Source organism: Trematomus bernacchii, unplaced genomic scaffold (genome assembly GCF_902827165.1).
Source record: "Trematomus bernacchii unplaced genomic scaffold, fTreBer1.1, whole genome shotgun sequence".
NCBI classification, from domain to species: domain Eukaryota; kingdom Metazoa; phylum Chordata; class Actinopteri; order Perciformes; family Nototheniidae; genus Trematomus; species Trematomus bernacchii.
In genome coordinates, this window is record NW_022988043.1 from 12,473,418 (window position 1) to 12,501,322 (window position 27,905).

The 27,905-nt window shown below is 40.9% G+C and overlaps 2 protein-coding genes across 2 annotated transcripts; one reads left to right on the forward strand and one right to left on the reverse strand.

Annotated features, from left to right (window-relative positions):
* Positions 1 to 1,907: 1,907 nt before the first annotated feature.
* naaladl1 (N-acetylated alpha-linked acidic dipeptidase like 1) lies at positions 1,908 to 14,927 on the reverse strand. The gene is made up of 19 exons (XM_034117555.1): positions 14,509 to 14,927; positions 14,013 to 14,185; positions 13,364 to 13,485; positions 12,473 to 12,592; positions 6,976 to 7,168; positions 6,718 to 6,811; positions 6,528 to 6,632; positions 6,177 to 6,262; positions 5,963 to 6,082; positions 5,796 to 5,881; positions 5,498 to 5,561; positions 4,948 to 5,015; positions 4,765 to 4,856; positions 4,284 to 4,377; positions 3,990 to 4,071; positions 3,608 to 3,781; positions 3,138 to 3,225; positions 2,953 to 3,045; positions 1,908 to 2,461 (listed from the first exon to the last, which is right to left on the reverse strand). Exons 1-19 carry the CDS (start codon positions 14,706 to 14,708, stop codon positions 2,284 to 2,286), a joined length of 2,232 nt encoding a protein of 743 aa, XP_033973446.1. The 5' UTR covers positions 14,709 to 14,927; the 3' UTR covers positions 1,908 to 2,283.
* Positions 14,928 to 18,276: 3,349 nt separating this feature from the next.
* On the forward strand, positions 18,277 to 27,901 carry erap1b (endoplasmic reticulum aminopeptidase 1b). The gene is made up of 19 exons (XM_034117944.1): positions 18,277 to 18,487; positions 18,923 to 19,434; positions 19,870 to 20,008; positions 20,201 to 20,335; positions 20,503 to 20,623; positions 20,835 to 20,989; positions 21,177 to 21,290; positions 21,678 to 21,809; positions 21,959 to 22,090; positions 22,274 to 22,357; positions 22,614 to 22,771; positions 23,179 to 23,258; positions 23,379 to 23,562; positions 24,953 to 25,109; positions 26,260 to 26,444; positions 26,563 to 26,724; positions 26,806 to 26,946; positions 27,212 to 27,293; positions 27,537 to 27,901. Exons 2-19 carry the CDS (start codon positions 18,953 to 18,955, stop codon positions 27,705 to 27,707), a joined length of 2,814 nt encoding a protein of 937 aa, XP_033973835.1. The 5' UTR covers positions 18,277 to 18,487; positions 18,923 to 18,952; the 3' UTR covers positions 27,708 to 27,901.
* Positions 27,902 to 27,905: the final 4 nt, after the last annotated feature.

Here is a 27,905-nt window from a genome sequence, read left to right on the forward strand (position 1 = left end):
ATGCAGATTGTTTACAAACCAGCATGAGAGGAACCTGTAACCATAAAGTGCTTCCTCCCCCGGCTTCTGCTGCACCACTGAAACTGCTCAGTGGATATGAACAGACTCTGGTTGTTCTGGGCAGTTCTGCAAAATATTACTGTCAAACTGTGAATGTCAAGGATGCCATTGCTGAAAATAGAAACCATCCTCTGTCAATATTACCCATAGTAAAGAAACAGAGGAACTTCTATATATATCTCGACAACAAAACTGCCAGTCATTACTGCTACGTACGATTCGCCATGAGTGTGCCTAATGCAAGATTTACATTTTTGTATTCTGGTCTGATCCTGAAGTTTGACAAAGAGTACACTTACAGTATGTGGTAATTGCGTAGGTTTTTTAATATCCAACAAATATAGTTTTTTTAAGAAACAGTGGTAGACAATATAATTTAAACACAAACTAGTAGAAAATACCTTCAAATACTGTTTTACACAATTTCTACCAGGCTGCTAGTCAACTGATATTTACTGCATATGTTCTTCATATATTTGCGATTTACTTTTAACTGATATATTTTGTTGCTTTTTGTTTGACATGGCAAAAAAACATGGTGCTTTGTGACTGATACACCTGCAGCTTGTCTCTAGAGCTGAGTTCTGTTTCTTTTGTGGCTGTGATATTTTAAAGCCTACAATGCTGCTTATTTGCAGCTAAATGCATTTGGTCCTAACACTGTTTTAACTTTAAGAATAACCAAGATCCAAAGAGGCCAATCTTATCAGGAGAATACAGGTTGAAAATGCATGAACCCACCCTCCTCCCTCATCCACCAACCTACACAGACACACATCATCATGTATTGCACACCAGTGCTACGTCCAAGTTGTGTTTCGGCAGTGGCTCAAAGGACTCAGATGGGTGTGACTAACAACAGTGCAAAGTTTAACCAGATGGGAGGAGGCTGAATAAAACCAGCAGTCCCTGAGTCCTGTGTTTACAGGAGAGCCTGAACAGGAAAAAAGTAGAGAAGAATCCTTTAAATCAGAGAACAGTTTTCATGCTATCTTTCTTTCCTATGTACCTCTGTAGATGTCCCCCCTTTCCTTACACTTCTTCATTAACTGTTATCCATACTACAGCATTTTTGGCAGCATTATCTGAGAGATTGATTTTATTTTCTAGATGTTTGATTTGGAAGAATGTGTAGACATAATAGTCACTAAGGTTATGTGACAATGATACTTACTGCATATCCCCAATGCTGACTATGCCCATTGAATGGTTTTAATTGACATCATTGTCTGACCCCTTGTGGCAGTAGACACTATTGCAGCTCCCCATACAGGCCTGCAGAAGGGAAGAAGGCTGCAATTGTGGCCCATTCAGTACCTGCCAATTTTCAATGAGGCGCAGTCTGTAAAACATTTTTAGACTGATCCTCCTAAGGTATACAATTATACTTTTTTTTGCAACATTGATTTGGGATTGTTCTTTTTTAAACTTTCCATCTTCTGGATCATTAACCCAGTCCTTTTAAAGTTAATAATGGCTCTGCAGTGTCTGTCTCTTCCCCTTTTCCCAGACAGTCCGGTGACTCAGGGCTTGGCTGTTTGATGCTCCTGTCAGATTCAATATTTTTGGCACACATAGATGACGCAAATGTCTGAAGAATAAGCAAGTCATCATCCCTCACTGTGTGTGACTCATTCTTGCTCAAGCAGAAATGTGCTGTTTTGGATCTTTGAGATAAAAAAAATACAAACGTCTGACTTTGACAAGACAATAAAATGGTAATTATGAAAAAAATATGTTTGCAAAACAAAAAACCTTTCTGAAAATATTCTTCTATTACGTAGCTGTTTATATTATATATCACCATTTTAGAAATGTAGATGGAATGCCAGCATTAATTTGGAAATGACTTAATTCACCTTTTCTTCATTATTGTTCTTCTTATTGTTGTTTACACAATGCAGAGACTTTAAGTACCCCTTATGTAAGTGCATGTTCATTTTAATAGTTGGTGTACACAAAACAAAATACAAGCGTATTAAAAGTGGTTCATCTTCAATGAAGTGGTTTTTAAAAAATAAAATGAATTATATTGAAATATTGTAAACATAGAATATGGAAATAAGACATCATTCATGTCATTGTTGGTAGAGCAGACTTATATCATCTATAAATAGTCTCATCGTGGCCGAGCTGATCAGTGCTCATTGGCTGCAGGTCACTGTCTTTAAAAGAAAAGAATCCCTGAGTGTGTGCAGTTCCTCCCTCCTCTCTGCTCTCCTTCTATATGACGTCTTCCAGTGTGTGAGCAGCGCCCTCGATGGCCTGACTCAGGACGGACAGGTGGTAGTGCACTTTGCCCCAGGCGCTGGACTCCACCAATGACTCAGCTTTTGCGTAGGCATCGGCAAGACCGGGGAAGGTTGGCTTTCCGGCACTACTAGAGGCCCAGATAACATGCCTGCATGACATACAGGGTTATAAAGAGTGTTATAAAATACCACAATCATAAAATGATATAGCAAAATTACAAAGAAGCAGGATATCACTGATGTTACCCCTAACATGGCGTCCGGATATGAGTGTAAGGGGAAGTCACAGAGAGGAACAAGGTCAAAATATATTTTAAAAGCTAAGAAACTGAGCTCTGGGAACCCTTGAAAATGCAGTATGTGTAAAAAATGACTCAAGGCAGGCCATTTCAGAATGCTTACAATAATGACGTCATTATATTTAGCTTATTAATTTAACAGATCTATCTAATTGTTGAGACATTTGACTCAAATCCACCAATGTAAACCTCATGGTGGTGCTAGAGGAAAAGAGAACGGCTCAAGAAAAGGCCTGTACGCAATTTCATGTCAATCCCTATTAGAGTTTGGATATTTCAGAATAGGACTGCCCTCAAGCCACGCTGCTAGCTTTATTTCCCTGGGTGACACATCATCTCACCTGAATGCATATTTATCCGGGAAGGCCAGAGGGTCCAAGAAAGCTCGGTCCAGCAGCATGAGCTGGTCATTGATCCTTCTGACCTTCAGTGGTCTGAAGCAGAGAGACAGAGAGAGGTGGCTCATTTAGCAGAGGAGATAATAATATGACGATGTGACAATTATGACGTATGTTTGTGTTCTTACGTTTCATTTGCCAGGTCTGAAGAGCGAATCACCTGGTCCAAATGAGTAGCTGCATTGCGGAAACTGGCCACTGCACGTTTAATTGGTTCTGAAACAAAACACAAATCAGCTATGAAGCCTCCGTCAAAGCTTTCACCCTTCATACTCTTCTGTGAATAAGAGAAAGAGGCGCTGACTCCTGCTGTTGGAGTGTCCCCTGTTGTTTCAAAAGGGCAACCTGAACACAGTTTTTTATATCTTCAGGTTCCTCAGAGCAGTTTAAAAACGCAAATACCAATGAGAAACATTGTCTATCTCAGGTCTTGCAGTTGAAGTAATTCAAGTGATTATTGCAGCTGCCAAACTATAAAAACATCCACATTTGACACAAACTTGTCATGGTGAGATATGAATCCCAGATGAAATTATTTTACCCATACAATATTTATTTTACGGCAATATTCCCCAGCATCACTGAAATCTGTGCTCACCCATGGAGATATGCCTGTTTTGCAGTTGCTGCTCATACAGAGTCACGGCTGTGTTCAGGTAGTCTTCCAGAGTCTCAGCGTAGTCACTGCAGTTTAATGGCAACACCAGGCTGTCAGCCAATCGGATCAGGACGTTTCCTGCTGTCCTGGCAATAGCCTGGTGACTGACGAACCCTGAGAGGGATGAGAGGATTTACACAATAAATAGTTTGGACATCCTTTGAAGTTGTCAAATTGAACAACAGAAGATGGAGACATGGCTGGGAAATGTAAGACTTTTTTGTTAAACGTATATATTTTTTTGAAACATTTACCACAGAATAAAGTATAATCTGCAGGACCATTATAGAAAAATGTGAATACATGAGATCTCATTGCTCACCGGGATCAATGAACTTTGAAGCGTAGTCAAAAGTGTCGTATGCTGTGTGATACGCAGGGTAAATCCGAGCATTTGTTTTACTCTGTACAAAGAAAAATATCAACATGATATACATTACATTACTTGAGTTCAGTCTAATTCTGACTTCTTCTAAAACATTTGAACACCAAAATTATTTATTTTCTTAAAAAAGTGCACCAAGAAAGCAATGTCCAATACATTTAAGATTGAGTTAGTAGGAAGAAGGGAAGACATCCATATTACAGTAAGACATATGCAGCAAGTCTTTCATACCCTGTCATATGTGTATGATATGTCCATGGAAGTGATTCCCAGGTAGTGGACAAAGGCAGCGTAATCACTCCCTGCTCCTGACAGGTATCCCACCCTGTTTAAGGAAGGGAGTGCATGCAAGACTTTAGCTTTCTGTGAAAACACATAGTATCATTTAATTTCAACACGTATATGATGCAAATCAACTCAAGGCACGGATAATAAACTACAGACTGTATGGAAAATATGCATTTTCAATTAACTGATTTGTTAAGGGTCTTTTCAAGGTGTGTTCACATTTATCAATCACTTTGATTCAGGATGTAAACAGTTTTCTAGCCAATCCTATTGTTTCAATTTGAACAAAAACCCATCCACCACAGATTATGGATGAAGTTTCATGTCTAACAACAATGGATAAAAAACCTTGCATGTAGACAAGTCTTCTCCCAGAATACAATGCAAAATCCGGGAAAAGTAAAGAAACTCTATAGTTCATTACTTGGGAATGAGTCCGTGGGTCGGACTTGTCCTGTTGGCATATTGAATCCAGTTGTCATACACAGATGTGGAGTCCAGCCCAGGGGCATCCACCTAGAGAGCAGACAGGCTTTCAGGTGTCACATTCCTGTCGGATTATTGACGAGGGTTTAGCCAAAGGTAAAATGCTGGAGAGAAAGCTTACCTGTTTTGAAGCTTTAAAGATGACGTTCTGTAGTGATGGCATCCCAGAAGCCCTCAGAGTGGCGTTTGCTAAGGAATGGAAGATGAGTGGTTTAGATCAGTATCACTATTAACCTACGCATCAACAACCCACAACACAATTTACAGTACATTACATTACATTTCATTTAGCTGACGCTTTTATCCAAAGCGACTTACAATTACCAATTACAGGGACATTCTCCCTGGAGTAACTGAGGACTAAGTGCCTTACTCAAGGGCACACTAGTGGTGGTGTTCCTGGCGGGATTTGAACTCACAACCTTCCGATCTTCAGCCCACCTCTAGGAGATGTTTTTTATGCATTTAACATTATGTACCACCAAATAATTCATGTCTGTCAACTGGATGGTTTCTAGAACATTCCAAAAAACATCTAAAGGCTGAAAATCAATAATCAACCAAGCAAAATCTTTCATTTCCAATAATTTCGGCTGTCCAGGTTGACCAAGTGAGATTACTCCAAGACAGGGTATCTGGTTTTGACAGGTAATGCAGCAAAAGCTTCTTACCAAAAACAGCTATATCCACATTGATGTACGCAACGGTTCTTTCACTGAGCTTGGTGAAGTATTGCTGGGAAAAAAACAAGACCAAGGTCATATTTGTTACTGTTAGTCAGTTTACAAACAAACAAACAAATCAATGTTATGACAAGTAATGTTGTAATCTACTCAGGAAATGACCAACATTTGCAACAATAAGCTAATGGTCAGTATCAGCAAAACTCCTAAATGTATTGAATTAAGCAACAGAGTGTATGATTGCTTATGAATGCATGAAGAGTGGAGGAATAATTGCATTACCCACCTCTGTGTATTCTGCAGACCCAATAAGGCCAAACTCCTCCGCTCCCCAGCTTCCAAAAATAATGGACCTGCGAGGCCTCCATTTGCCTTTAACAGAGAAAAACAGAGATGAACTCTTTATCAGGCACATTAAACAAAAATAACTAATTCAGCTTCTACTGTCCTCACCCTGCTTGACCATCTTGCCCAGCACTCTGGTTAATTCCAGCATGACGGACGTCCCGCTGCTGGGATCGATGGCACCGTGGACCCAGCTGTCCCTGTGGTTCCCATAGATCACATACCTGTCTGCGGACACAAACACACAAACAGAGCAGAGTGATTCAAGCTGAAAACAGATGGTAGTGAATGGCTGATTATTGACTTGGGTCACCAGTCTCACCTGGCTCCACACTCCCTCTGATGACCCCCATCACATTGGAGGAGTTCTTCAACTCTTCACGGTTGAAGATGTCCAGTTTCACATCACTGGAGAAGAGGGTCAAAGTCAGAAGTATGGAGCGACAAGGAAAGGAGACAAATAGATGTCCCAGTATTAAACTGTTGGTGAGTGCTTTTTGAAATGTTTGATACACTTTTTGTATTTATACTGTTTTATTCCTAATCTATTTAGCTGATTTCATGATTTGTTTTGTCTTGACTCCCTCTGGCACATGTCCTTTGGCCTCATTTTTAGTGTATTCACCTTGTTTTTTTCCTACTTTTTTAAGTTAATTTGTATTACAGTTAATACCTGTTGTTGAAAGCAGATGTCAGTTTGAACCCTGGACCGCCAAAGTTGTAGGTACAGTTGAATGATCCCTGCCATAGAGCTGGAGCTGCTTCTCCGTCCAGCTCACTGAAATAACCCGAAAAACAGATGTAATGTATTATTTTAAATTTTTCATCCATAGACTGCATACATATAAAAAGCCATTGCAAACCAGATTAGCTTGTAGGCATCCTCAAATCCGATTGGTTGAATAGGAATGGGAGGGACCCCTGTGATGTCCTCGACAGGGATTCTGTAGGTTTCATCTAAAAAATAAGTTAAAACAAGTTAAACATTAAAATGAAAAGGATTAAAATGCCCTGGTTTTATCTTTATATAAGCTGTGTGTTGCAAAGGTCCTTCCTCAGATTGCATTGAAGCCAAAGTGCACAGTAGTAAACACACAATAAAAAGACAAGTCACAGGTTACCTTTGGCAGCCAGGTAGGGAGTGAGCAGGTCTCCATAGTGGGTGTTAAAGGAGCCTCTCTCCACACCGGACGGCGGCAGGTACCAGGAGTGAGGATATGTCTCATTGAGGTCTGACATGACACCATCATTGATGTCCAAAGGGTCTGTGTACACAAGAACCCCGATCACTCCGTATGGTGCTCCATTAATGGCCTGGATGAGACACAAATGATATTTTAATTACACAAAAAACGGATTTATACTTTTATTTAAATTATTTTAACAGGCGTTTACAACTAGGCAATGTAGTACATTAAAGGTGGGGTAGGTAATTTTGGAGAAACCAGCTCGAGTGAGCTAGAATTTAAAAATACACAACCGGAAAAAATCTGCCACTTCCTTACAGAGCCCCTCCTCCAACACACACGAACGCGCACATGATAGAGATGGCAAATCCGGATCATTTTACGGACTCAGGGTCTTCTGAGTCAGTCATTGAAGAGATCCGGATCATACGAGTCATTTGAGTCATATGAGTCATATGAGTCAGCATGACCAAGACCGTAGAAATCCTATTGGTGAAACCGAAAAGTTGTTGCATTTCACGAGCATATTATTATTCCATATATTTTGAATATATATATATATATATTTGTATATATATATATATATATATATAATATCTGCATGTATATTTTCTATTTCGACATGTATATTTTATATTTTATATTTTATTTTATTTTTATTTCTATTCTTGTATATTTTGTAGTTTTGTTTTATTGTAAAATGCCTTATGCTGCTGTAACAACAACAATTTCCCAATTTGGGATCAATAAAGTACTATCTATCTATCTATCTATTAAACTGACGTTATATTAACCTCCGCTACACAGTGTATTTTGCTTTAATAAAAAATGTTGATCACAAAAAAAAGGGTTATTTTGCGATTTGGCAAATCTGAGTCTGCTGTTGACTCGTGCATGAGGACGAGTCTGCTGGATCTCTGGATCTGCTGCTATATACGGCTCCGAGTCCGCACGAGTCCGCACTGCTGTGTGTTGCACACACAGTGAGTCAGGATTTGCGAATCCGAGTCTGCTGTGGACTCGTGCATGACGGACGAGTCTGCTGGATCTCTGGATCTGCTGCTATATGGTTACGGCTCCGAGTCCGCACGAGTCTGATCCGCTGTGTGTTGCAGCGAGTCAGGATTTGCGAATCTGCGAATCCGAGTCTGCTGTGTGGACTCGTGCATGACGACGAGTCTGCTGGATCTCTGGATCTGCTGCTATACGGTTACGGCTCAGAGTCCGCACGAGTCTGATCCGCTGTGTGTTGCAGCGAGTCAGGATTTGCGAATCTGCGAATCTGCGAGTCTGCTGTTGGAGCCGTCGGCTCCTCTGAGTCCCCACGAGTCTGCAGGAAGTTTCACTGATCCGCGTCCCCTCCCCTGAGCCAAACGATCACTTCTGGCAGCTATCCTGTGACTGTATACTTGCTAAAGGGTAGGTAGATGGACTTGGGGTACATTGTAATGTGATTTTACATGTTATAAAGAGAGTAGCGAGTGACGCAATTTATAGTTTTAATTTGTACGTCACACCAAGTGTGGGACTCAAGGACTCGGGTTAATGGAGAGGGGAGACTCGTCATGACCAGCTCATTTCTAGGATCCGGGTTAATGATCCGGATGAATCAGGACTCGCCCATCTCTAGCACATGACCAATGAGGGCACGAGATAAGTTTGTGCACAGATGGAAGGCTGACAGGCAGGTAGGCCATCCAGTTATTTTAGCCGGGTCGGCTAAAATGATTGGTCGTGCTTTTTACAGTACTACGGCTTCCACAGATGAATTTTTTTTATGGATTTTTTGTCAAAGCATTTAAGATTAGTGATGGGAATTATGGCTCTTTGAAGGGAGCCGGATCTTATGGCTCCGTTCCTTTCAAAGAGCCGTTCAAAATAGCCGTTCAAAATAGCCGTTTTTTTAAAAGGGGGCGGGGTTACTAGGTTTATCTGCGAAATAATCACCAGGATAATGATTGACTGTATTGCCAGACCTAATGTCAATAATCTGCATTGTAAACATGACACAAGGTGGTGCCATATCCATGTCATTCATGTCAGTGAATGTACTACTTTGAATTTACCCTCTGTATGTGTTAAAGTGGACCTATCATGCTATATTTAAATGATATATTGTAGGGCCATACCTATATAAGGTATATTTATACGTTTCTGTTTTCAAAATACCAAACAGATCATGCATTTTAGGCCCCGGCTCCACGAGGACAAATACGGCAAAACGCATCGGAGTAACGCAAATGCAACCGCAAAAAACCTTCCGTCCCCACGCAATATACACCGGATTGTGTCAAGCTCCACGAGACGGCTCCGTTTACATCCAAACGCTGGAAAAGTTGCAGTACATATGCCGAACCTGTACGTGGCGCTGTAACTTCCTCCACAAAAGCAGCAACTTCCTCCACAAAAGCAGCGAAGAAGAATGGTTGTCATGGCTGCACTTCTGTGTATTCTCCGCGGTGGGGGCCGACAGAACCGGGCAGAGTTTTTCGCCGGTCAGCGTGTGTTAAAGTTTAAATCTTCCGGACAAAATTATAAAAGTGCCGGTCAAAGGTCTTCATTGTTATTTATTGAGCTTTAAAACAAATGAATAACGACGATATAATGATATATAATCATCAAATACACAGAGCCTGTCTCTTTTTCCTCTCTTCTCACAGCGTCAGTGTCTGTCTCATGCAGCAGCTGATCCTGTAATGAGTGACCCGACAGTAAAAATGAACATATTTATAACTAGTTTAGGTAGTTTGAGAGGTAATTAAAATAGCTAAGGGTGATGATCTGACTTGAAGTGTGTGTTTTGCTCCCGCTGCATCACAGCGGCAGGAGCTGCGTGTCTCCGTCCTGTCAGATTAGACTTCACTCGCGTTTATGTCCATATCGAGATAAAGATAAATAATCTGAATTCAAGGAGGAGCTCCTGTAGATGTTGCACAAAGAACTGTAGCATGGTCAGTAGCGACTGGAGCACGATAGCAACCCTGCGGGGGAGAGGCGGGGCTATGAAAACGAATGACCGTATAGGCGACTCCACGGCCCCGTTGGACCCCCCAGAGCGCTCCGTTCCCAGATCCATCCACCTTTGGACCCGTTGTCGTTTGCGGGGTCTGTTTCTACGTTTCCCTTACGGCGTCGTCGAGCTTAGAGGGCTATACGCATGAGAAATATGCGGATTCAACCCGTTTTCGTCCTCGTGGAGCCGGGGCCTTAGCCATGCCTCATTTCGCTCTAGTGCTGTTTGCTGTCTACGGGGCTGATTCTGTGAGCTGCAGCTGACCACGCCCCCCTGCAGGAGAGGGGAGCCGTGCTCTGATCAAGTCAAGAGGGGGAGAAAAAAAGATCTCCGTCCTCCGTGTTTTATTATATTATTATAGGCCTATAGAGTCGTTATTCATTTGTTTTAAAGCTCAATAAATAACAAAGAAGACCTTTGACCGGCACTTTTCTAATTTTGTCCGGAAGATTTAAACTTTAACGGACATCTTGATCGGCGAAAGAAACTGAAACTGAAACTCTGCCGCACGGTCCCCTCGTTCCTTGGAAGAGGCGGAGAGGTGGGTGTTTGTCATCTGCTGGTGGACTAACCGGAGAGAATTACAGTGCTTGCCTCGACGGGGAGGGATTGCATTGAATTAAAGCAGCGGGAGCAAACGCTTGCCTCGGGGCGGGAGAAAAAAAAGCCACAGCGGAGAATAAACAGAAGGGTAACCATGGTAACTATGGGTGGGAAGTCTTCTTCGCTGCTTTTGTGGCAGACTACAGCGCCACTTACAGGCCTGGCATATGTACTACAGCGTCTCCAGCACTTTCGAGCGGCAATGGCCAGCCGTGGCCCAACCCCACATTCCCCTGATAGGTGGAGAGTTGGCCCAATAGCCGTAGCGCCACTTCTGTGACGTCAAATCTGGATCAGTTTTTATCAGATCCGTTGCAGCCCCTTTTTTTAGAGATTTGGGTATGGAGGAAAATAGAGAGGGTTGTGTTTTCTGACACTTGGTGAGTTCCCTGGAACACCGGGGACACATATTCATGTATAAAAGACGTACAAAAGTGCATTTTGCATGATAGGTCCCCTTTAAAGTGGACCTATCATGCTATATTTGAATAATATATTGTAGGGCCATACCTATATAAAACATGTCTGTGAAGTTTTTTTTTCAAAATACCAAACAGATCATGCATTTTAGCCATGCCTCATTTGCTGTATTCCAGCCCTGTTTTTGCAAGGGCTGATTCTGTGGCAAATGAGCTGCAGCTGACCACGCCCCCCTGCAAAGGAGGGGGGCGAGGCACGAGCGTCATGTTACCATGCTGTTACCATGCTGTTACCATGCTGTTACCATGCCACGGCAACCTCTCATTCCCCTGATAGGTGGAGAGTTGCCCATATAGGCGGAGCTCCCTGTTTCTGACGTCAGAACAATTTCAAATCTGTATCAGTCTGTATCAGCTCCGTTGCAGCCCTGTTTTTAGAGATTTGGGTATGGAGGAAAAGAGAGAGGGTTGTGTTCTCTGACACTTGGTGAGTTCCCTGACACACCGGGGACACATATTCATGTATAAAAGATGTACAAAGGTGCATTTTGCATGATAGGTCCCCTTTAAGATATTCATTGCTATCGGGATGTTAAGAGCATTCCATGGAATATAACAAAAAGTGTATCTCGAGCCGGTTTCTCAAACTTACCTACCCTACCTTTAAAGTATCAAAATAGTAGTATAACTATTAGAGAGTGCATGAGTCTTAGTTAGTTTACAAATAAAATACAAATTGTCGGAGGACAAATGTTATATTAATATTATATGTAAAAATGAGTTTTCCCTCGCTAACATAAGAAACTAGCTGTTGAGGAGAACGTTAGTTAAAACCTGGGCGGAAAATCTTACATTGCATACTTTCATGATTTTACACAAAGAATCTGTTGATATTTCATGTTGAGTTATACAGAAATAATGTTGAATCTTGATGACATGATTTTTTAAAGCGTTTTTCAAAATCTATGTTTTAGTTGATTAGTTCTGACAGTGACATTGTTGTAATAAAGTCTGCACTTCTCCAATAAGGAAAGCTATTTTAATTAAATTGGTTGGACTGTAAATGTCCACAACCTCTACTATAATGATAAAAAGTGTCATTAAAAGATAACAAGTACTGACTATATTGATTCATATGAAGAATACAATTTCAGATGCACAGCAATTACGACTTACATTTTGGCAATTCAATTGTTAGATCCCAGGCTCCTCCTAAGTTGTAAATTGCAGTACACTTAAGATATTAAAAAGTATAAATTATAAATGTGACTCAACGCTTATAGCTTGTAACTATCACTTTTCCCAACACAGGGTTTGTCTCCCGTGGACAGATTGTCTCTGCTTATCTCATGAAAGATAATGGAAACAAACACAAACAGTATAATAGGTCACTCACTTTGTCAGCTCTTCCTGCTCCGCCATATCTGGTGATCGCGATGGTTCCTCGAAGGTCAACCGTAGTGTTCAACAGGTGGTAGTCACTGGGTTTCCCCTGGTTGGCGTACACCAGTTTACCCTGTAAACATCAGAACAATTACAAAAAAGCCAATAAAAAACACAGTGATGCAAGAATAGCCCATCTGTTAAGAGTATATAATAATATCTTATACATTTAAACGTATACATATATTAAGATGCGTATTTATTCCTGTATGCTTGTATATCTAACAAAAGCCTTTATTTTATGCTTCTCAATGTCACCTGCCTGATTATGGCTTCTTCTTACCGGGATGGTCGCAGATGAATACGTTTCTTTACTCTTAACAGATGGGCTTTTCTTGCTTTGTTAACTCACTCAACATCATACATACAGATTTAGTTACAAAGACAAATGATGTGAACGTATTCTTGTTGATAAGCCTTCTTTTGTTTTTGCTAATACATACATTACTTAAGGAGGGGAGATCATCATTTGGTGTAAAATTCCATTTACAGAGGAAATTACTTTCCTGACCGTAGGAAGGAAATATATGTGCAGCGCTTTAAACAAAAAGTACTTTACACCACGTCCTAAGGCAACATGGGGAACATATTGGGGACTGTTTGCCTCAGCCCATTAATACATTCATTTTAGGAGGTTTCTGTTTGGGCATAAAAACAATACATCTACAACTTTTTGAATCGTTTAGAGTGTTTGTAAGTGAAACTGTATGTGACATTAGAGGCCTCCATGCAGGGCCTTGGTCAGATGCTGCTGGTGCAAACAAAAGAAACGTTTATAATGAAAAAGCCGCTGGGAATAAAGCATACTGAAGGAGATTTAAGAGATCTGAAGAGAGTCTTTTACCTTCGGGTGTCCAGCAGGGGAGTACGCAGCATATGGCTGAACCACCTCAGGGTCATCTTGGTCAGGGGTATAACTCTTCTCCTTTTCTCTGGCAGCGTACAGCACAGTCTCCGACGGGCTCACTGAAATGAACAGCTCATTGTGAATGGTCTGCTAGTACAGTTAGTTCAAGTCAGCGGGGCAAAGACATCACACAAATGCATTTGTAATGTAGTTTAATGTTGACCTTTTTAGATTGGTTCCAGTTTTCTTTTAAATTTGACTGAGTATGGAATGTAGTACAAACAAAAAAAGTTTTTTTGTTTGAAAGCATGATAGGACAAATAAAAAAAGAGTAATTGAATAATTTTCAGCTGGCTTTTTCATAAATGTTCTTCCCTAGGGTAATTCTGCAGATACACTGTTTATATATTATAAAAAAAAATTTAATCTGGTTTTACGGCAGATTTAACTGCATTGAATCATATGGCACAACTGTAAAGCTGAGTGATTCACTGCATCTCATATATCAACTTGCCATTTGAAGAGTTTCTGTTTACTCAGAGTTATAGAACAGCTACCTGATAATGCATCTTGAACCCTGAATGGAGGGCTGTAGTGTGTCTGTCCCCTCTTTAGTTTAAACATATTTGACAGCCTGTTGACTCACCTACAGTGACCTTGTTTGGGTTCTTGGGGTCGGGGAAGGACAGGTAAACCATGTACTCCTCCCTCCAGGCCTGGTCCAGACCGGTTTCGGGGTCCTGCCATCTCTTTAGCATGAACTGCACCGTCTGCTCGTCTCCGGCTGTGGTGGCCATATGGGGCACTTTGGTCAGCTCCCTGTGGAAGAAGAAGGCGTGAAAGAAGATGTTTTGGATATTCAAATGCCTAAAATATGAAAGGGCTATGAGGTATTTAAAGTTTTTTTTCAGTAAACCACAAAGGGATCAAGTGATCTGTTGTTCTAGAGAAACTTTAATACACCATAGGGAAAAATGCTAAATGAATTCCATGGCTTCATACTAATGTGTATTACTCTTTTCAATGTGAATGACAACAATGGCTTCTTTTTTATTCCCTGTTCTCATCTTGTAATCAGTGGAACGAACAACATCAATAGACAATATTAAACAGTATACCATGATAATAGAACAAAAACTCACCTAAGGTTTTCTTGAATCTGGATGTTGTCCACCTCAGACAAGAACTTCTCAATGAAGCTCTCGTCCACATCCTTGGTCACATCCTTCACCCAGGACGGTGCCGAGTTGCTGCTCTTATTGATACCAAAGTGGCCAATTAGGATCCCGAAGGTCAGTACGGCAGCACTACACACAATCCCAATCAACAGCTGCTTTATCATCCTCTCTGTGGAATGAAGTCTTCAAAGGAAAAGTTCTTCTTGTCTTTGGACCTGAATCCTTTACCAGAGAAGGAGCTCTCTCCAAATGTCAGGAGTGTTGTTGCGTTGCTCAGGAAATCCAGGCTTGTGTAAGAGAAAACCCTCACACCACACTTTCAAATGATCGCTGCAACACCAGTGCAGCTCCAATAAGAAGAGACAGGCTCATTGTAAAGTTTACCCATTAATGTTTGAAGATGGGATGGACTTTATCCATGTGTTACTGTGTGTGTGTGTGTGTGTGTGTGTGTGTGTGTGTGTGTGTGTGTGTGTGTGTGTGTGTGTGTGTGTGTGTGTGTGTGTGTGTGTGTGTGTGTGTGTGTGTGTGTGTGTGTGTGTGTGTGTGTGTGTGTGTGTGTGTGTGTGTGTGTGCAGGGGATTTTATTTGCATCATTTATTTAGTTTGAAATGTTCAATCGTCACCAGTATATTATGATGGGAATTTACAGTGATATCAATATGTATGTAGGTTTCCTGGATACAAAATGTTCTCAGACAGAAGGGTTTCGCCCTGACCATTGTCAGGCAATTATTATATGGATGTTAAGGTTTGTAATTAACATGCTGCGCTTCCCCTTCTGTCTGCCCCCCCACCCAATTTAGGACTGTAATGTGGATTGCCTTCCTTCCTGTGTTTCTCTCTCCCTTACAGTAATCACTGTTTGATGGAGTTTGTCCACATGTGTTTATGAAATTACGAAAAGGATATTGGAGGATGTTGGTTTATCATCAGATGCACTTTACTGATTTCCTACCTGTTGGGTGGGATCCCAAAAGCGCTGCGCAGCTAAATGGGTGATGTATATCAGAATCAGAATACCTTTATTAGTCCCACAGAGGGGAAATTTGCATAGTTACAGCAGGAAAAATACCCACAGACAGCTTAATGTTACACATGTTACATATGTTACATGCATTAAAAAAAAGTACTAAGTTATGATATAATTAAAAATATAATTAAAAATAAATTAAAAAAGTTACATAATTTTCAAAATACACATCCTGTAACAGTTCTTAGGATTTAGCAGCCAGGTATAAATTACACAGTTATTAACGGCATATGTATATTGCACATATTGCACATAGTTGGTTGGTATTTAGCAGCAAAGGGTGATATAGTCTGTGTTGTGGTGTGTGTAGGGGGGGGGGGGGTCTACTAGGGGCTGTGCTGGTTGTATAGTCTGACAAGCAGTTATGACATCAACCTCACTAATTATTCAACATCAGAACTAGTTATATTCTGTGGTTTTCCACAGCGCGCTCTGCGACAGCCTCATGAATCTTCACCTTCTAGAAGGTTCAACATTAACACAGTATTTTGAAGATTTTACGTATTTGCAGTCCATCTGAGGCCCCTTTTAAATAAACAAAGCAAATCTATCCAAATGACAGTAGGCTCAGACTAATACTAGTTACCTATTTAGGATATGTGATCACAGCTGAGGGACAAATCCCTCTCTCCTAACATATTAAAGCTATTGAGTCTCTCCTTCTATTCCAGAATCTTAGTGCACATGACGTTGACCTGGACTGCTGACAGAGCTTTACTGACTTAAACAACTCTCGCACCCACACTGGGTCTGCCATAGACTGATACCAGACCATTTTCACAGTTCAGTCAGACAACTCACCTGTTTCTTAATATGTTTATTAGAAGCAGCATATAGTTTGAGTTTGGCGTCTAGGCTCGGGCCTCATCACTCCACCGATGTAGATAGAACATTGAGTGATGATTAGATAACTCTCCCCCGAGCCTACAGGTGGAAGCTGGGGTGAAGCTGGGGTGGTGGGGGGGCAGGCAAGCAGCAGCAACATGAAACACAACAGCAGGAACATGAACATGACTTGCAGTAGTAGCAAGTGAACACAGCAGTGGCAAACTGAACAATGACTATCATTTATTTCAAGAACTTTTATTTACAGAAACTCAACATTTCTAATCTGTGTGACACAAATATGCACGATTTTTTTAGGCTCCCCCTATTTATCTCAAAGTCGGCCTTCAGGGGAGCTCCCCCCCTCTTTAGGGGAGCCAAGCTCGCCCTGGCTTCCCCCCATTTCGAACACTGGCTATAACTCTTTATTAAATAACACGAGTTTGGTTTAAGCTTGTATATTTGTTATTTTCTTACCAGAAGGTGATTAAGTGTGGAATTTCCACCACATATATGAAGTTAGATTATGATTTAATAAGTGATTTCTGGACATTTTATAAATGCTAAAGTGAGGAATAACAAACGTTTAAATACAGGTTTGAAGCCTTGACATGTTTTAACAAAAATAAATGGATTAGTCTGAATATATCTAATTCAAGATACCCCCTTCTTAGCTTCACACTACTCCGCAAGTTGAACATGATGAAGACTTCACTTCATTTGCATTTCCATTTCCATTTTGTGATTTTTGTCTTAACATAACAAATGAAATAGTGTAACATATACAAATATATAAAAATAAATACAAACATTCAAACTATATTTCACACACAATACAACTCTGTCAGCACATACATAAAAATACTTCAAAACTTTGTCTTGTTTAATTTGTTCAGGCAAATAGCAACAAAAGTGAGTCTTGTCTTGTCAGTGCCTATAAATAATCAACTAAGATCATCTGAGCTGATAACATTGTTCATAGATCTTGTGAGTCTACGGACCTAATAGTACATTTCTTTCTTCCTGTATGCCTATGCCAAATGAACACAATCTTTGTTTTGTCGACATATGACTTCCACTTTATAGCTCAATGTGTAACTGTAAAATAAGAACTTCAAAGAATCAAATGATTTCAGTGTACCTATTCCAGGTTATTTTGGACTGATTTAGAAAACTTCTTGACACTTTAGTCAGAAAATAAAAACATTTTATTCTTTATTTTGAGAATAACATATGTTTATATTCACTTAACTTATATCATATGCCTGCATTTTAGTTGACAATGTTATTATGTAAAAGTTGATCATGCTGTTTATCTCACATTCTTTTTTTTATGTTGAACTGCACACTTATTAAAATATATTTCCTAAAATCCTAAATGTCCAATGTAATTCTCAAATGAACCACTTGTTTCTTCAACACCCATATCCTCTGACTAAAAGAGCCCTTTTTCTCTTCAAACCCTGAAGGGAAATTGTGATGATTTATTCAAAAGCTTAGAACAGGAAATAAAAGATAAGAATAAATGGAGAAGGAAACACAATAATGAATAATGTATCGTTCAGTTAATTAACTCATAAATTATATTTATAAATATATTTATTTTTTAAGAGGAACAACCAGGAATTACCCTCAGTCAAAGCAATGGCACACTCTAGTGGTTAGCTATGTTATTGCAGGCCATACCAACACGGAACTTCCCGTTCACAGTAAATGTTTCCTTCTATTTCTAACTGTAATATCTGCTCGCTCTTGTTTTGACATCCTTTTATGACCTTGTTGAAACTGCTATGTTAATCTATAAAATATGCTGGTAGTCTATTTGCTGAAAACCCGGCCGGAAGTCTATATATTCACACTTCCTGGAGGGCATGAAGCTGCAGACATGAAAACACGTCGTGAAATATAAAATATAATAAAACATCTTATATCTCATCTTCACCCCAGCTGGAGGTCACTAAATGACAGCAACTGTCTTACCTACGTTTCCTGTACTTCCCAGCATGCAACTCTTCCTTCAACACTTTCACTTTCCCTCTTGAATTATAGCCCGAGTGCTAATACTGCGTGCAAAGAAACTACACGGTGAGTTGACGATTATTAACACATTACATAATGATTCATGTGAAGCATGTAAGATAAGGGACTATATTAATGTAACGCCTCAGTTATGGTGGAGTATGACTTACTTACTTTAGGGATTCTTGAAATGAATAGACATTTGTGTGAAATCGAAACTGTTGCACTTCCATCCATCCTGTCACGTTGGTATGATCTTATGTGTTTGCGTAGCAGAAGTATGATTAACTATGTTGCTTTCATTAATGTCTTTTTTTTTAATGAGATAATCTCAAAGTGAAACCTGTGTGATGCAAAATCTCTCAATGTGTAATAAAGTCACCTTTTTGTTCACTAAGATCTGTGTCCACAGGTCTGATGTGTTATTTAAATTAGAAAATGCAAAATAAAGATACAATATCTCTGAACACATTTGTGCATTTGTGTGATATTTTGTTACAGGTGAGGGGATTTCCTGCTGTCATTGTCACCATGTTAGCAGCACCTCTCCTGTTGCTGCTGTTCCTCCCTTTTCCTCCCTCATCAGGAGCACAGCTACCAGATAAAGATCGAATTCAGGTTGACCTCAAAGCACCCCCTTTCCCCTGGGGCAGCATGAGGCTCCCTAAAACCATCTCCCCCATCCACTATGACTTGACCATCCACCCCAATCTGACCACCCTGGACTTCACTGGCGTTGTTCGTATCCAGCTGGACGTGCACGAAGACACCAACGCCATCATTCTCCACTCCAAGCATCTGCATATATCTAATGTATTGCTCTTTGCAACTGAAGGTGTGAAGCCTCTCAAGGTGTCGGAGCATCCTCGTTTCAATCAGCTCGCCCTGGAGTCAGACTCGGTGCTGGCCAAAGGGAGGAGGTATGAAGTTCAGCTGGAGTTCGCTGCCAACTTTTCTGAGAGCTACCATGGTTTCTACAAGAGCAGCTACCGCACCAGCAGTGGGGAAGTCCGGTGAGAGCAGGCTTAACGTATTTTTCTGAGTTTCTTTTGATGTTGCCGTATGTAGCATTTTAACATCACTGTATCAGTAATACATATACATGTTAATGCTTTAAAGTAAGACTATAAATGACCATAAGATTGGTCATTGATAGCCTTTATTAATACAATATTAAACTCTGCTGATGATGCTGTTTTTGGAAACACAAGGGTTGATGGGAAATGTACCTTAATTTTGAGAAACATCTCTACCAACAGTAACAGGTGTGAGACAAAAGCTATCAGTAATTTTAATGATGCCCATTGTGTATTGTAGTTTTACTGGACAAAATCAAATTTGGCAATGATATATTAATTGGTTTGGAAAATGCTAAATATAGAATCTTTAATTATCTTGTTTATATTTGTACAGCATGCCATTTTACAACCATCTATTTTCATTACTAGGGTCATGGCCTCCACGCAGTTTGAAGCCACCTTTGCTCGATTAGCCTTCCCCTGTTTTGATGAGCCCGCCTTCAAAGCCAACTTCACCATACGGATTACACGAGAGCCACGCCACATAGCCATATCCAACATGCCCATGGTACACCTGAAGGGTTGACAAATCTTTGCCTTCACATTTCTGTCAAATGTAATAATGAAACATACTACCCTGGAGAGATGTTTTATTTTTAGGGCTACCAAAAACGGTACTTATTCACCATCACCATACTGTCTGTATTTGACCTCTGCTTTGTTTTCTTTATCTCTATCACAACGCACCTGTGTTTCTTAGGTAAAAACTGATAAGCTGCCAGGCGGTTTGCTTAAGGATCACTTCGACACCACTGTAAAAATGAGCACTTACCTGGTGGCCTACATTGTGTCTGACTTCCTGTCTGTGAGCAAGACCACCCAGCATGGTGTCAAGGTGAGGAGGACTCAGAAACTGTGTATTTAGAATAGTTTGTAATTTCCTTCAAAGACACATTTCAACAGTTTATACAAGATACATTTGTTTGTTTCATATTCAGATGTTTGTAATATTTCTGTTACATTTATACTTATGAGTTTGTTCTTTTCTGTTCTGACCATCAGATTTCAGTCTACGCTGTCCCTGAGAAGATTGACCAGACAGCCTTTGCGCTGGATGCTGCTGTCAAGCTGTTGGACTTCTACGATGACTATTTTGATATTCCTTACCCATTACCCAAACAGGGTCAGTGGAAATGCATTCATTTTATTACCATGTTATTAATAGGGCTACAACTAAAGTTTATTTTCACGATCAACTAATTTGCTGATATTTTCGCGATTTAATTTTTTAGAAAAAACAAAAGAACATTTGTTTTAAAATTGTTGGATTAGCCGGTGACATGAATGTACCATATATGCAGTTGTATTGATGTGTTTGATGTTGTACTCTACAGATCTGGCTGCTATCCCTGACTTCCAGTCGGGTGCGATGGAGAACTGGGGGCTGACCACCTACAGAGAGACGGGTCTCCTCTTTGACCCTGACAAGTCCTCAGCTTCAGACAAACTGGGTATCACCAAGGTCATCGCCCATGAGCTCGCACACCAGGTAAAAAGAAAAACATTGGTGTCACAGTTAATCACGCTGTACAAAGTTGCCTTAATTATGAACATGTGATTAAAGTTGGAAGCTGCTGTCGAGCTAAGAACAAGAATTGCACAGTGGTTACAGTTCTAAACTTAGAGATGCATATGTATGTTAAATGCTGGTCTTGAACATTCTTCTTCGTTTGCAGTGGTTTGGGAACCTGGTGACGATGGAGTGGTGGAACGACCTGTGGCTCAATGAGGGTTTTGCGAAGTTCATGGAGTTTATTTCTCTCAGAGTCACCTACCCAGAGCTGCAAGTGGTGAGAGACAAGCACGTACTTTTACTTTACCTGAAACATGTAAGCAAGGGATCACAGCATAGCAGCTCTCATCCTGTAATATGCCATACAGTACAGTGTCATTTTGTTTATTCATTCTCTATTTCTGTCTTTTCAAGTGAAATTCAAAATGACTTGCATAAAAAAGAAGATGTTAAATGTACTATATATTGGCTGAATAACTCTTGTGTTATCACCTTGTTAGGTGAAACAAGCAGGCGATGAGAGCGGTTTTGATTATTTTGAAGTGGTTAAGGGTGCCTGTAAAACATTTCAACATTTTGTAAAGTCTATCCTGAACTCCTCTTACTCGCTTACCTCATCTCCTCCTTCCGTTCTCATTCCTCTCCCGCCTCTCTCCTTTTCCAGGATGACTTTTTCTTGGGGAAATGTTTTGAGGCCATGGAGGTAGACTCTCTCAGCTCCTCCCACCCAGTCTCCACTCCCGTGGAAAACCCCACGCAGATCCAGGAGATGTTCGACGACGTTTCATACGACAAGGTCAGCTTCATTCTATCAAAGGACCAACCATTTACTGATATACAGTATAATAATTGCATTTATCAGAAAGCCTTACCCAAAAAACAAAAGTAAAAAAGAAACATCAGATTGTTAATTTCCTACATGCCTGTGTTTTCATCTGATTTTAGGGGGCATGTATTCTGAATATGCTGCGAGACTTCCTGACTCCTGAGGCTTTTGAGATTGGCATCATCCGATACCTGAAGCGCTACAGCTACCAAAACACCGTCAACAGCCACCTGTGGGAGAGCCTGACCAATGTGAGCCATGCATTCGAGCCTAAAACGAGTGTTGCTGCCTGTTTTTCAGCTTGACATTTTATCATTAGCCCTCAAGTATTACAGATGTCAGTGTGACACTTGACAATGGCTGTGTTTGGGATTGAAAGCTGAATGTGTCCCCCAGTGTTGTTGTTTGTAAAAGTTGTGTTTGCTCTCCATCAGGTCTGCAACTCAGATGATCTGGACGAAGGCCGGATTAAGCACAAAGAATTCTGCTCTAAGCGTGACGTCCAGTCTGGAGCCACTGTAAGTTTCAATTATTTTAAACCATTTTGAACCAATACTCTGTCTTAGCAAACAGTCCCTAAGAATTATAATACAACAATAACATCTGCAAACAGAATTTAATTGTTTTACAATTTTACCCTGCTACACAAATTCCATATCACATACTAGCGTTATATAATTATCTCATGTAGCTGTATCACAAATCTGTCACTTATAATGATGTTAAATCATTTATTGTGGATCTAAATTTGTGTTTGTGTTTGTGCATACGCAGAAATGGTACTCTGGTGATGAGCTAGATGTCCGGGCCATCATGGACACCTGGACGCTGCAGGAGGGCTTCCCATTGGTCACTGTGGAGGTCAGAGGTCGGGAGGTCAGGCTCAGTCAGGAGCGTTACCTGAAGACAGACGACTACTCTCTCACTGAAGGGTAACAAGTCAAAATAATCCACATTATTCAAGATTATGGCAGATATCAAAAGTGTCAAATATACGTCATTTCAAAAGTCCCTTTTCCTGCATTTAAAATACATTTTAAAGCCACAGTCTCATACTCTACACTACCATCAGATTGTGACAAAGGAAAAACAATGAAATACAGCACGCTGCAAACCGTTATAGCTCGTAAAAATCCAATAATTAATTGATAGGTGTCATTTCTGATGATTATGTAATAGTGTAGCAGTAATTGAAGCATGCAACAGTGATTATTTTGACTAGCTTAACATTAAGTTACAGTAATTGTTACAAGCTATTATTTTTTGGGGTGTATCTTCCCAAGTACAGTAGTTTGATATTTAATTGTTCATTTTATTCATTATCGTGGGTTGGTGTCAGATTTCTTTGGCAGATCCCTCTGACCTACATGACCAGCACCTCCAGCACCGTGCACCGCTTCCTGCTCAAGACAAAGACCGGTGAGTGCATTGCCCAGTGTGAAGAGGCTGATTTTCAGATGAACATTCATAACATCCATTCATAAAACAGTATTACATCTACAAGTCCTCATTGCTCATCTCTACTCCTCCTCCATGCAGATGTCCTGTACCTGCCGGAAGAGGCGGACTGGGTGAAGTTCAACGTGGACATGAGCGGCTACTACATGGTGCACTACGCAGGCGAGGGGTGGAACTCCATCATCAAACTGCTGCACCACAACCACACGGCCCTGAGCAGCAACGACCGCGCCAGCCTCATCCACAACGTCTTCCAGCTGGTCAGGTCTGTTAAAGGTCACCTATTATGCAAAATCCACTTTTTCATGTCTTTTATACATCAACATGTGTCCCCTCTGTGTAAAGAGATTCTGAAAGTTTCAGGAAAAAAGATTCTCTCTTTTTGTCCTGATCCATTTATATAAAAACCTGTCTGAAAATGAGCTGATCAGATTTTGGCCACTTTATGATGTCATCATTTGGCTTGTGTAACCATTAGCCAATAACCAACCAAGGTAACCCCCCCCCCCCCACCTTATCACATGAATCTCCTCCTAGAGCACCATTAGCCGCGTTCACACCGGAGTACTTTTCCCCGTACTTTTCGCGTTTAGTTCCGTTAGTACCCCTTATGTCGCGTTCACACCAAAAAGAGTACTTAGTGCCGGGAACTTTTACCCCCATTTTTAGTGCCTGCTGAGAGATGGTACTATCCTGGGGGGAAAAAGTGCCCCAGTTCTGATTGGCTGGGCGAATTGCAAACCACGCCCCGTAAAACTCTGAAATGTTTTGTAGAGCCGCCATTTTATTATCCTCGCATTAGCATTATTAGCATTAGCATTCACCCAACGCACAAACTCAGAGAGACTAACTTATGGCAACACAAAAGAAAACATGGGAGCGGTGGAGATGAGGAGGTGTCGGCGTTCTGGCGATTTACTCGGAAGGCTTCAGTAGAAGCTGCTGGGAGTCCCAGCAGCTTCTACTGAAGCCAGTCCCCAACTCCGGGGACTTCCGGCCGGGGACTCCGGGTGGCAGTATCTATACATCCATGGGCAGTATACGCCGTGAGGTTGTTTGCGGCCTGCCAGTAAACCCAAAGCAGAAGAAGACGAAGTGACGTCAGCGGCTCATTTGCGTAATCTTCCCTCAGGGAACTTATTCCGGTGTGAACGCGATCTGTACTAAATGCCCTGGGGTAATTAGTGCCGGGGCACTAAGTGCCGGCACTAAGTACGGCAAAGTACTTGGTGTGAACGCGGCTAACCAAATGTCTCTCAGAGGGGCGTGGGGAGTGGCTCCTTATTTTCATCTAAAGTAACAGACAGAGAATCAGCACTTTTGAAACAGGGCTGAAACAGAGGGGATTATGGGATGCCACAATGCATGATCTGTTTGGTATTTCAAAACCAACGCTTCAGAGACTAGTTTTGTATATAACTGAGAACTATAATATATTGATGAAAAGAGTATAATAGGAGACCTTTAAGAGATCGGATAAATATTTTTAACATGCTGTTTATCCTGCATCACACAATTCCTAGCTCACAATTCCCATACAAATATTTTTTTGTGCTAACAGAGGTTGTCATTACTGTAACCTGAAATGTAATGTTTGCTAATATGGACCAAACTGCCGCATGGTGTTGATTTGAAGCCTTCCATGTGTGCTACAGCACGGAGAAGGTGAGGCTGGACACGGCTCTGGAGCTGTCTCTGTACCTGTCCAAGGAGACCGAGATCATGGCTGTGACTCAGGGCTTTGGAGAGCTTGTGCCTCTGTACAAACTGATGGAGAAGAGAGACATGGCTGCTCTGGAGAATCAGATGAAGGTAAGTGAAGGCAGCATTCGAGGCACAAATCAGACGATATAACATTACAAAGAGAAGAGAGTCTTAAAGTTAAAACTACTCTTAATGGAGATTCATGATGTCACACTGCTTGAAATGTTTTTGTGACATTCAAACTTGTCTATGAATGTAATAATCCCACATTTCAATGTTAACACCCACTTAGAGCAAAGTAGTAATGCGAGTGAAAGGCTAAAGATTCTAGCCATGCTGGATGTTGGCATTAGTCGGCCCTTATTGACTTTATCAAGCTTGTGTGTGAGAGAAAACAACTCTGATTGGTTGTTCAGTTCAAGCTTTTCTATGCACAAGAAGATAAACGGATGTCAGGGAAGCAACCAAACAACTACAGTAAAGAGGACACACACATAAGGATTCATTTCTCCTCAATTGAAATCATCTGATTATTCTCTGATATTTTCACAACCCATTGCCATCTGAAATGAAGCCAAGTGGTGAAAGAAAGTGAAAATGGATGGCAAACACTGCTCTGCTTGTCATCATGAATGTATTATAACAATGGCTTGTATATCCAGTCATTCCCCTTTTTGAATGACAACTACTCACTACAACCACCTTCTGGTATATACTGATATGTGCTAGTCAGCCATTCGCTGTAGTGTATTCAGATGCCATTGTTCCGCCCAGACACAGATGCCATAATGGTGACATAAGACAACAGTACGACTCTATATAGCTGCAGGAGGTCAAACATTCCACAAGGAACATATTAACTGCTAGCGCTTCTGTGTAGCAGGAGAAGTTTTCACACTGAGTCATGGTTCTTGCATAAGCTCTATAAAAGTGTTGTACAGTTAAGTGCTGCTTGTGACTGCTCGAAGTTCCTCTCAGGCATTGAACCAGAATACAACACAAGTTTGGGAGTCATACAGTTGAAAAAAATAGTTATTGTTTTGTATTATCATAGTTTACTTTCTAATAAAAAAATACCCAATGATGTTAGTGTTATAACTAACAATTATTTTCAACATTTCTTTGACTGATTGACATGTTCCTATTGCTTGTTTTGTCCAAACCAGTCAACCAAACGGAACCAAACAAAATGTAATTTACAAAGCTGGGGTTATATCTTTGATTCATAGTTGTTTTTAAAACTGCGTGTGTCTCTCAGGACTACATTGTGGATTTGTTCCGGGGGCTGATTGGCCGGCAGGAGTGGACTGACTCTGGATCAGTGTCTCAGCGAGTGCTGAGGAGCTACCTGCTGCTTTTTGGCTCCTACAGGAACTACGCTCCCTGCGTGTCAAAAGCCACTGAGCTCTTTACCAAGTGGAAGGAGTCTGACGGCACCATGAGGTCAGATATTTGTTAAGGATTCTTCTTAAAAGATGCTGCCAGAGCTGAGGCTTTAATATGAAGTATTTCACATTTAAAGTTTGTCATATAATTGTTATTGATCCTTGTCTGTTTTTAGCCTCCCTGTCGACATCACCATGGCGGTGTTTCTGATTGGAGCTCGAACACCAGAGGGGTGGGACTTCCTGTTGGAGAAGTACCGCAGTTCCCTGCAAATGTCTGTAAAGAGCCGCATGAAATCTGCAATGTCCACCAGTCCTCTGCCGGAGAAGCTCAAGTGGTGGGTACATCATATATAAATATCACACTCCTGCCAGCATTAGGTTTCTCGTTCTTCTTACCCTTATTTGTTTTTCCTCAGGATGATGGAGCACAGCCTCTCCAATGTGGTGATGAAGACTCAGGACCTCCCGGACGTGATGGTCTCCGTCAGCAGGAACCCCCGCGGCTACAAAATGGCCTGGGACTTCCTCCGGGCAAACTGGCACATCCTGATCAAGAAGTCAGTCAGCCCCTCATGCATTTTCACTCATCATTTACTTTCATGTCTTAAGTTTTGCAAATTTGTGTGGAATCCAAGTTTGTTAGTCAAAATTGTTTAGCATGTCATGTAGACATTTACACTAAACGTCAATATTGTGGTTGACAGGTGAGAATTTAATTAGAACTGTAGCTCAAAACCATAGAGCCCGAGCATACTTGTTTGTTCAATGAAATGTGTGTATTCTGAACGCTGAACTTTGTCTCTGTTTGCTCCAATATTATAGATTTGAATTGGGATCCAGCACTGTTTCATTCATGGTGACTGGGGTGACTAGCCAGTATTCTACCAGGGAGATGTTAGAGGAGGTAAGGAAGGCTGTGTCCATACTTTTGGTCGAATTGTGTGTCTATATAAAGTGTGGATTGTTGCCTCAAAAACCTTTTTTATTTTAAATGCATTTTATTATTTATTCATGTGAAAAAAAGCATACATTCATCTCCCAGATAGGCCTATGTGCTGCTCTAGGTCTTAATCTTGTATTGAGATAAATGTGGATTATTTAAAGTCAAGTCAAATATATATTCTAAGTCCACTGGCTCTGCTTTCAGGTGAGAAGCTTCTTCGGCTCTCTGGATGAGGAGTCAGGCTCAGAGATGAGATGTATCCGGCAGGCCTACGAGACCATCGAGGATAACATCCGCTGGATGGACAGAAACCTTCCTCTGCTGCAGGCCTGGCTGGACAAACGCAGACCCAAAACTCTGCATGAGGATCTGTAGCTTCAGAGGAAACAAAACAAGTCTGGAGTGGAAAATCAGTTAGCTAAAGGCAGAAACTAAATCTAAGTCAGACCCGAATCCCAAAGAGGATGCCTTTTGTATTTGAACACAAATCCAAGCAGCTTGTAATTACACTTGAATATTAACACCACTGATTGCTGGCTAGCACTCCGTAAACATAAAGATACAAAAAAGAAA

Excerpts from the sequence above, each read along its gene's own strand:
- naaladl1 (XM_034117555.1), bottom strand. The coding sequence starts at position 14,708 with ATGATAAAGCAGCTGTTGATTGGGATTGTGTGTAGTGCTGCCGTACTG. Across the intron at positions 13,486-14,012 it reads CCCAAACAAGGTCACTGTAG|TGAGCCCGTCGGAGACTGTG; the intron begins GTGAGTCAACAG and ends TGTTCATTTCAG. Across the intron at positions 2,462-2,952 it reads CCGGATAAATATGCATTCAG|GCATGTTATCTGGGCCTCTA; the intron begins GTGAGATGATGT and ends TATGTCATGCAG.
- erap1b (XM_034117944.1), top strand. The coding sequence starts at position 18,953 with ATGTTAGCAGCACCTCTCCTGTTGCTGCTGTTCCTCCCTTTTCCTCCC. Across the intron at positions 19,435-19,869 it reads ACCAGCAGTGGGGAAGTCCG|GGTCATGGCCTCCACGCAGT; the intron begins GTGAGAGCAGGC and ends TTTCATTACTAG. Across the intron at positions 23,563-24,952 it reads AACGTCTTCCAGCTGGTCAG|CACGGAGAAGGTGAGGCTGG; the intron begins GTCTGTTAAAGG and ends TGTGTGCTACAG.